Below are 9333 nucleotides of genomic sequence, written 5' to 3' on the forward strand. Positions count from 1 at the left end.
AAACTTGAGTAGCATTGAAAGCATTAGAGGTGGGTTTTATTTTTTCAGTGTGACGAGGAGGGGGAGTGGTAGTAGCGTGATGTGTTGTGACTTGATGAAGAGCTGTGACTAGAGATGAGAGGGGTTTAGTCCGATTTCTTCATGCTGTCAGCGTCCTCTAGCCATTTATATCACCTTAAGCAATTGAGTTACCATCTGTTTTCAGGAGTTTGTTTAGTGTCCCTTGTTGCTTTAGTTTAGAAGTTTTTAGAAGAGTACCCTCATTTTAGATTTGTAGTGATGAATTTTTCACACACACACACTTTAAAGAAAGCTCTTAAAAATGTTCTGCTCCATTTTCCCTTCCCTTGAGCGTAGATGGTGAAATTCCACCTTCAGCCCACAGAGAGGGGAAAAGGGTTTTAGAAATGATGCATGAGGAGCTTCTGTTTTGGTTTTAACTCACAGTAATCTCTGTAATTTCTGAGAATATATTTCATGTTGATTTTGTTTGTTTTATAAGAAAAAAAGAAAAAGAAGTGTCAAGTGTGGTTATTGTTCCAAACCCTACTTTTGCTCTGGGAATTTCTCACCTTAAAAAAAAAAGAAAAAGAAAAAATAGCGGCAGCATTGGTAATTTAAGTGCTTGCTGTATCACACTTAGCACACAAGAAAGCAGCACAGTACTACAAGTGGCGTAATTAAACCTACTGTTGAGATGTTGACACAAAACTGCATTATATTCTGTGGAGTTCCAGGGTTACCATAGCCAGGATTACCAAGGCTTTAGGCAGGCTTTCTCCAGGCAGTGCTGCGAGCCGTTCTTCCTCCAAGCTGTAGAGCAGATCTGCGAGAGGCAGCTACTTTTTAGAAGAGCAAGAATAGAGAAAGCCAGGGAAACCCCACATAACAAACAAACCACAGAGATTTTGAAAACCACGGTGTTTGTTGTTACAAATCAAGGTAAACCAAGTTTCTTGCTGCGAGCTATCTCAACAAGGAAGTTGCTGTGAGCTATCTCAACAAGAAAGTAAATGAAACATTCTTCCCCAGTTTTTTATCATGAGAACTTGTGTGCACTTCATGTGGAAAGTGCCTCCTTTCCCTTCACAGCAAGGCAGGGCCCCCCTTTCGTGCAGAATGCTGACAGGTGGCTTTAGGAGGTGCTGCAGGACACAGTATCAGCCTGTCCAAGCAATAAAAGTGCACCCTCGGCCTCTTCCAGTTGCTATACTCCTTGCTGGTTTGTTACTGATCCACTTTTAACAGGGCATTGTCTGCCCCATTGTCTTCCAGCTCTTGGAGACAAACAGGTCCCGGCTTTTAGCAAAGGTCACGAGAAGTCTCCCCACGTAGTAACCCTTCACCTGGCCTACACCGTCATTCCTGCCCATTGAAAGCAGGAATGTCAGTGACCCTGGAAAGAAAATGCAAAGGATTAAGTCAAGCAGTTTCAAAGCTAAGTATCAAACCATACTACATGCAGGTGTTTAACTTCCCCCAAATCCTCCCTTCCCAACCACCCCCTCATACCTACACATCCTGTGAAGTACAGGACCCGTGTGCTGCATGATGAGGGAATAAAATGGCCCAGGGAGAGCTACTCACAAGTCTCTCTACCATCTGCTCTACCTCCTCCGTAATTGGGATTGCTGAAGGATTGGGCTGTCTGTGTGGCATAGAATGATTCTCTCCTCCCAAAAGGGAGGCCAAAAGGGAGGCAGCAAAATTTAAAACATCAAAAACCTAACTGGTGTCCAGATATCCTCCATCCGCATGGAACAGGTTTCAACATAGTTATGGTAAGTACTTGCATCGATTGGTATTAATGAGACCCATCACCTAGCTAGACTTTTGAGAAAGTGTTGTTCAGGTTGTGTTTGTTGTATAGTTTAAGAGGAGAAGAGAGTTGTCATCTCATCATTCCTCAGATATAACTGGACGGTAAGCAATTTAGAGAACGGAAATGAGTTTGATGAATAGCAGACATCCGCCAGTACCTTTATAAGGAAGACCTTAACGAAGAAAGGGTACATTGTCATTGTCTCTGTAGACTGACGCAGGTAATTACTTCTACAGTGTCTTTGGCCAGATGGAAGACATAGCCTGAGATATAAGCTTATATGGGGGTTCTTTCACCTCTAGTCAGTGTCCCATGCAAGTTCTGATGTGGGCATTACACAGCTGTTCCTTGCAGAAAGCAGCCCAACAGCTAAGACCAGGTGCTAGGAGATTACCTTACCTGGTTCATAGGTTGTAAGAGGCTTTTTTGTCAGACTGTTGATGATGTTTGTCACCACAACGTTGGCGTGGAGCCCAGCGTGGTAGGCCATCTTTGGTTCCTTCAGATCCGCACAGTCCCCAATGGCATAGATGTTCTCGTAGCCTTCCAGCTGGAGGTGCTTGTTGACTTTCAGAGCACCGTTACTTGCCAACTTGTCCCCTGTTTTGCCAAACAGTAAGTTTTCAGAAGGAGTTTTGTGATGCTTGCTGTGGCCCAAGACCTCACAATGTGGATGATGAGGTTATTAAATGTTATTGACACAAAGTGAGGAGCTGTTTTTTCACCCTTTTTTCTACATGTCCGAGCAGTGATACTTTTTGCCTTGCTGTAGTTAATTATTGCGGTCTCATGCAATGAATCATCCCTAGATATTTCAGTAGAAACATCAAGGAACATTGAGAGCTGGCATACACGGCCTGAGGAGGAGACTATACAATGGTAGTACTGCTCCATAGTTGTAATACCCCAACTGATATTGTGCTGTAAGAGGACTCTTAACTGAAGATAGATCACCAAATAACTCATCAACTAAATGCCCTGTGACACTGGGCAAGAACACTGAATGTGCCGGGCCTGTTTTTGCTCAGAACTCATCAAGCTTGGCCTTGACAGCAGGTGTTACCATCAGCTTCTAGGTGTCATCTGCCTCATGCTCCACTAGGACACTAAAGTTCCTTGGAGCTGGAGAAGACTGTTGGCCACTTGATCTATGGTCTGTAAGTGTCCAAAGGTCACATATCACAGTGAAATACTTAATGTGAAGTTAGAGCATTTGCTGTATCATGAAATAAGCACAGCAGATGGTCTCAGGTTGATTCCTAACCTCACCACAGTAAAGTTCAAGACATTGAAGAACTGGGTTGCCTCTCCCTACACAGTTTTTTTTCACTTACCAAATGCAGCAGCGTATGCAGAGGAGTTAATCTTTATCCCTGTGCACAGGACTACCATGTCAGCCACCACTTCGGTGCCCTTTTCTGTCCTTACTACTGTGTCCTTCTGGAACCGGTTTGGCGTGAGGTTTTCCAAATTGCTGACCCTTTCACCTATTGTGACAGAGAGCCCTGGTGACAAACCTTTACTAGGCTGCTGTTTCCAGCTAGCCCAGAGGTGTCTAGAGAAACCAGAAATCAAGGGAACATACTTAGTCAAAAAAGCCAGAAAGAGGACATGGGAGGGAGATGCTTTGGCTAAAGGAAGAACAGCTGATTGATAGACCTTCAGAGTGTAAATCTTCAGAGGCATCATTAAGTACGTACTTAACAGGAGGTGCACTCCTTTTCTGAGGAGAATCTCTCTCACCACTTGACGGACGCTATCTAGCAGCTCCTCATCCGCTAGTGCATTTTTTGAGTGAATGAGGGTGACCTGTTGAGGACAAAACAGCAAACGGGGACAAAGAAATGGGACAGGACTCACTGCTTGCCAGACAGGAGCAGCTTTCTTGCATGCTGCTCAACACCCAAGGCGAGTGAGGCAGTGAAAGGCATCTTGTTCCAGTGATTGCTGGTGACAGGTTAAAGGACACTCTCAGAAGAGGAGGGTGAAGGCTGCCGTTGCATGGAAACCCCTGATTTGCAGTGATCTCTTATACCTCCAGCAGGACCAATCCCCGAACAGTCTCAGAAACAAGGATGAAGTTAACTGTAACTAGTATGCAACTACCTCTTTGGCTGGGTACTCTGTTTTGATCTCTGCAGCCATCTCGACGCCAGCAGCACCACCTCCCACTACCAGGATGCGGTCAGATTTCTCAATCTTGAAGTAAAGAAGAAACTCATGTTACAAGAGAACTGTCACATGCAGGAAGACCCCATGCACTCTTCCAGTGTGCACTGTAATACTGCTGAGCATTTTGGCAGAAACTAGTTTTAGACTAGACGTAAGGAGGAATTTCTTCACTATGAGGGTGGTGAGGCCCTGTCCCAGGTTGCCCAGAGAAGCTGTGGCTGCCCCATCCCTGGAGGTGTTCCAGGCCAGGTTGGATGGGCTTTGGGCAGCCTGAGCCAGTGGGAGGTGTCCCTGCCCATGGCAGGGCAGTTGGAACTGGATGATCCTTACGGTCCCTTCCAACTCAAACCATTCTACGATTCTGTGATTTCAGGTTTCCCCTTGTGCAGGACAGAGGTGTCTTGGGACAAGGAAGCTGAACTAAGGCAAGCAACTGCTTCCTAGGAAATAAGTTGATTCCTCACCTCCTTAACCATGTCTTCATAGGTCTGGATGGCACTTTCCATGTCAATGACTTTGTTGAACTTCCCAGGGAATGGCCCGTCACTGCCTGTTGCAATAATGAGATGGGAGTAGTGAAGCTCCTGGGAGGGCAGAAGGTGGAATAGGATGTTAGACCTCTTAAAAACAGAGTCTACAACACAGCTGTTGCCTCCTAGGTACTGTTCAGTCATTCCCCCTCCTCCAGCCCCAGCTGATAACTAGGAAAGCTTACAGAAGATAACTTGTTATTTATGCCAGACACCAAAGCTCTCATCACAGCTGCCTCCAGGGGCTAACTCCTCCACCCTCTTCTGACCAGAGATGAGGTCCTCTGGCTGAATAGAGTTTATCAGAGCTCCTGCCCTCGTTTCTTCCTGCAGTTAGATAAGATTCTGAGCTCCAAGGTTAATTATTGAGCTCTAAATCCAGCTCTAAGAATAAAAGCGCATCTGATGAGGTGTGGCATTTATTGCACACCCCCATCCCAACACAGCTTTAGGCCACTTAAGAGTGGCTAGAAGGGATGGTGCCATTCAGCACACGTGGGGAAAGACAGTTTCCGCTACCAAGATTTTCAGGATGATTAAATGTGACAGTCTTTTCCCACGTTGTCTCTTGGTTTTAGAGGAGATGGCTAAGGACCTGATTCTCTCTGGGCCACCCTCTAGGTCATTAGTCTCATTGCTCTGTACCTCCTAGAGTTACAGGGCCTGTATTAAACACTGGCATTAGTATATCTGCCCACAGGTGGGAGAAACCTAGAGGGAAGCAATCAGTGCCTTCCCAAAGGGCTTGGGTTGGGCCTGGTTTGGGGTCAGGCATTTCAGCCAAGCTGAAGGTTACATCAGAACAGGAACCCTGTTGTGTGTGTGAACTCTGAGCCTGGGGGTATTGGATCGATCAGGGTTTGTGTGCTTGGCTGACCTGCACTGGAAGACATACGGGGATGTTTACCACAACTGAACAGCATTCCGAGCTCTCCTCCAGCTCCAGGGCAAAGGTCCAATTTGTTTTTCCCAGAGCAGGGTTCTGTCCCGCACACCCCCCCGCTCTCCTCTGGCAGATGAGAGTCACACTCCTCTTCCTGCTCAGAGGCACAATTTCTGTAGGTGCCCTGCAGTCCTGCTCATTTCGCTCTTTCCCCACGCCCCGAGGACTCCAGGCATGGATAACATTCTGAAACCTAAATCCCAAGTCACTTCTCCAACTAGGCTTCACCAGTTGAAGCCAACATAGCCTAGATTTGGAGTACCGCATTCTCACAGCCACAACATAGCTGAAGAAAACCCCCGAGAAGGAGAGATGCACAACACGTCCTGCTGAAGGCTGACCTTCTGCATTGGCAGGTGATCCCGTAAGGCAGCCGAGTTATTCAATGCAAATCACCCACCTCACCGTCACTCAGCAAGACTTGTTGCCTCCCAGGGTCTATGCCAACAACCTTGCCCTGTCGGAAGCTGTCCCCAAAGGTGACAGAGTAGGAGATGAAAGTCTTCTTGGCAAATCCTGTGGTAAAAGGAGAAAACGGAGAAGCAATCTCCCTCTGTGGAGGCTAACAAACCTCTCCTCCCTTCTCCTCTCACATCATCTTTGCTCAGATAAAAGAATTGTATGCATGTGGGAAGGGAATCTGGGCCTCTCCTCTGCCTTATCTCTGCCCAGCAATGAGCTTCAGGACCTTTGCCTCAGATTTGGTGGCAAGAGGCCAGGCAACACTCCCAGGTTGCTTTGTCTCTGCTCCCCATACAGAATCTCCCGTCCTGGTTTGCTGGTAAGTGCTGCACTGGGGCCCAGAGGATTTCAGGCAGGATGTCAGAGCCTTTTTTTATCATGTTATCTGCCTGTCTTTTGGGGCTTTTGACATCTTTTTGATGCTTGTTGCCAGCCTGGAACATGAGATTTTCCCACTCAATCCCCAGTGACTGGAGTAATGGAGTTAACCCAGTCTCCCAAGCGCTCCCAGAGCAGCTATCGGGATGTTATCCCCCAGGCCTTCACTGCTGAGCTCCTCTGCATTCCAAGTACCAGATACAGAAAGCTATTCATCAGCCCCTCCCAGCTGCTGATGGTTTTAGCTGAGTCACCTTCTAAACTCTTAAAATAAATAAAAAAAGAAAAGGTTTTGCTCAGTTTTCCCAGTGCATTCGCAATTGGCTTAACACAGCCAGCCTGTGGGTGCTCCTGGAGCTGAGGACTTGTTTTCCATCATCATCCTTGGGGCAGAGGAGGCACTTGCAGTAGCCAGTTCCCTATTGCTCTCCGAGCTGCTGCGGGCACCGGTGGTTATCGGAGAGCCGACCCACTGGGACCTGTGCAGGAGGAATGCTGTGGGAACCCACTGAGCCCTTACCACTCTCCACGGCGGCGCGCAGGCCAGCGACGTTGTGATGGAAAGCGTCTCTCATGTCCACCAGCACGAAGGGGATGCTCCAGGACTTGAGCAGGCTGGCGGCTGCTGTGCCTCCGAAGCCGCCCCCGACCACCACCACCCGCACGGAGTCATCCACGGACAAACGGGACCCCATGGCTGAGTCTCTGGCTCGGCGCTGTGCCTGCCAGGAGCGAGGGTGCTGCCTCCCAGCTCGGGCAGCGGGACGGTGTGTGTCGCACCCACCTCCCACTCCCTGCCGTGACGTTTGCTGCCTGATCAGCTGCTGCAGCTCAAACGCTCCGGGGAGGAGCTCGGTTTCTCAAGGTCTAAGCCCACTTGGCAGACTTTGGCTCTTTCGGGCAGCAGGGCAACACCCAAGTGAGCACTGGAATCTCAAGGACAGATTATTTCCCCTTTCGCCTTCCCTACATCCCCCCCCCCCCCCCCACTTCATGCATCCTCCACTTCAGGATCTTAGGAACCCATTACAAGAGTAACGCTCCTCATTGCAATAAAGACGTGGAGCGCATCCAGAGAAGAGCAACGAGGCTGCTGAAGGGGCTGCAGCACAGCTCTCGGGAGGAGCCACCGAGGGAATTGGGGGCTAAGGCAAAAGGAGGCTGAGGGGGGACTTTATCACTCTCTACAACTCCCTGAAAGGAGGCTGTAGCCAGGAGGGTGTTGGTCTCTTCTCCCAAGCCACAGCCAATAGGATGAGACGGAATGGCCTCAAGCTGTGCCAGGGGAGGTTCAGACTAGACCTTAGGAAAAATTTCTTCACCCAAAGAGCTCTTGGGCACTGGAACAGCTGCCCAGGGAGCTGGCCGAGTCCCCATCCCTGCGGGGAGTTAAAAGATGGGAAAATGAAGTGCCTAGGGATCAGACTTAGTAGTGGACAGGTATGGTTGGGCTTGACGATCTCAGAGGTCTTTTCCAACCTGGGGATTCTATGATTCTATGAAACAAGAACTGTGTTTTAAGAGTGATGGGCAAACACCCGGAGCGCAGGGGAACTGCCCCGGCTGAGCCTCTGGGATCACTGCTGCCAACCTAGCAGCAGATGAGGATGCTGTGCCAGACAAGAGGCTCTGCTAATGCTGAGGATGTGCGGTCAGTCCTGCCAAACCCCAGCATTGAAAATTTATGAGCTCATCTTTAAAAAAAACCAACCCACACAAACTAAAAAAAAAAAAAAAGAGACAGTTTGGGCTTGTTTCGTTTTGGAAAATTAATGAACATCGGTCTCTCTGCCTTGGCTTGTCCTTTGTCAGCTATGCATGGTTCAAGGCCCCTTTCACGGAGCAGCAGAGGGGTGCTCGGCTCCTGCCCTTGCTGGGAGAGTTTATATTTCCTCCGCAGCTGCAGATTGGAGGGGCTCATCAGAAACTCCAAACACCGGCCAGGACTGCAGGCTGGTGGGATAAAACAGCCAGAGGATGGCCCACTCCCTTCACCAAGAGATACAGCTGCCTTGGAGAGGGAAATGGAGAGATACCTGCTCTGAGTGGGAAAAGTCACCCAGAGAGGGCTGTGTGAGAGAGACAGAGGGAAGGTGAGCCCAGCGTCACTGTGCGGAGATAGTGGGATCTCAGGAGGAGCAGGAAGGGGCTGAGGAGAGAGCGAAGGGCCCTAGAGAAGGGGAGCAGGGAGCAGAGGAGGAGGTTTACAATAAAAAGGGCATCCAGATCGTCTTCTTCCACAGCACGGAAATCACCCTGAAGACTTTTGGCTCCTGTGGCATTCTAGATAAATATAGCTGCCGGCCATGTGGATAAATATAGCCACTGTGCACACTGTGGTGTCATGAGCTGGGAGAGCTGCCCTCGTGCTCCCTGTCCCAGGACGGTTTGAAGGCTTCCTCTGCTCCTCATTCCTCCTTCAGCAAACGCCAGCCTGGTGCCAAAGCCCCTTCCTGGGGCTCCTGAGGAAAACACACCCCGAGCCTCATGGGTGGGAGATGGAGGAAAGAATTAGCATCTTTTTTTTTTCTTTTTTCCCCAGGAAAAGCAGAGTCTGAATTTGAGTTTGCCACCAGAGGGTGCAGCTGGCTCGGCTGTGGGGACATGGGATGTGGGTGTCCAAGTCCAGTGTGCGGCACCGGACACCCTCTGCTCCATCACAGGAAGCACACAGGGACTGATGAAGAAGAGTGACAAAGGAGTTGAAAGCAGGAGGATATTTCTGCTTCACGCAAGTACTCTTCAGCCTGGAAAAGAGCTGAGAGAGGAGAGGTGGAACAGCTGGAAGGAAAAGCTGAGAGCGAAGGAAGGTCATCGGTAGGAAAACCCAGAGCCTTGGCTGAAATAAACCGAGGGCAGGTTTGTGCTTTTCATTACGCAGGACTCAACTGGAGGATACTAAAACTTTCAATGAGGGAAAAATCATTTTGATTCATCCGGGGATGAGAAATCCTCCAGAGCTCCTAAACACAGAGGCACCTCTGTTCAGCAGGAGCTATGAGTGCCTGGCGGCTCAGGGTCTGCTC

The 9333-nt window shown here is 49.1% G+C and overlaps 1 protein-coding gene across 1 annotated transcript; it reads right to left on the reverse strand.

Moving 5' to 3' along the window:
• Window positions 1–3: 3 nt before the first annotated feature.
• On the reverse strand, window positions 4–7142 carry AIFM2 (apoptosis inducing factor mitochondria associated 2). Its single transcript, XM_009555899.2, has 8 exons — window positions 6828–7142; window positions 5868–5983; window positions 4459–4578; window positions 3929–4021; window positions 3523–3631; window positions 3157–3309; window positions 2222–2422; window positions 4–1396 (listed from the first exon to the last, which is right to left on the reverse strand). The coding sequence occupies exons 1-8, from the start codon at window positions 7000–7002 to the stop codon at window positions 1242–1244; spliced, it is 1122 nt and encodes a 373-aa protein (XP_009554194.1). The 5' UTR covers window positions 7003–7142; the 3' UTR covers window positions 4–1241.
• Window positions 7143–9333: the final 2191 nt, after the last annotated feature.

The sequence above is a fragment of the Cuculus canorus genome, chromosome 7, assembly GCF_017976375.1.
Source record: "Cuculus canorus isolate bCucCan1 chromosome 7, bCucCan1.pri, whole genome shotgun sequence".
NCBI classification, from domain to species: Eukaryota; Metazoa; Chordata; class Aves; order Cuculiformes; family Cuculidae; genus Cuculus; species Cuculus canorus.

Excerpts from the sequence above, each read along its gene's own strand:
- AIFM2 (XM_009555899.2), bottom strand. The coding sequence starts at position 7,002 with ATGGGGTCCCGTTTGTCCGTGGATGACTCCGTGCGGGTGGTGGTGGTC. Across the intron at positions 3,310-3,522 it reads AGGAGTGCACCTCCTGTTAA|GTGAAAGGGTCAGCAATTTG; the intron begins GTACGTACTTAA and ends CTGTCACAATAG. Across the intron at positions 1,397-2,221 it reads TCTTACAACCTATGAACCAG|GGTCACTGACATTCCTGCTT; the intron begins GTAAGGTAATCT and ends TTTTCTTTCCAG.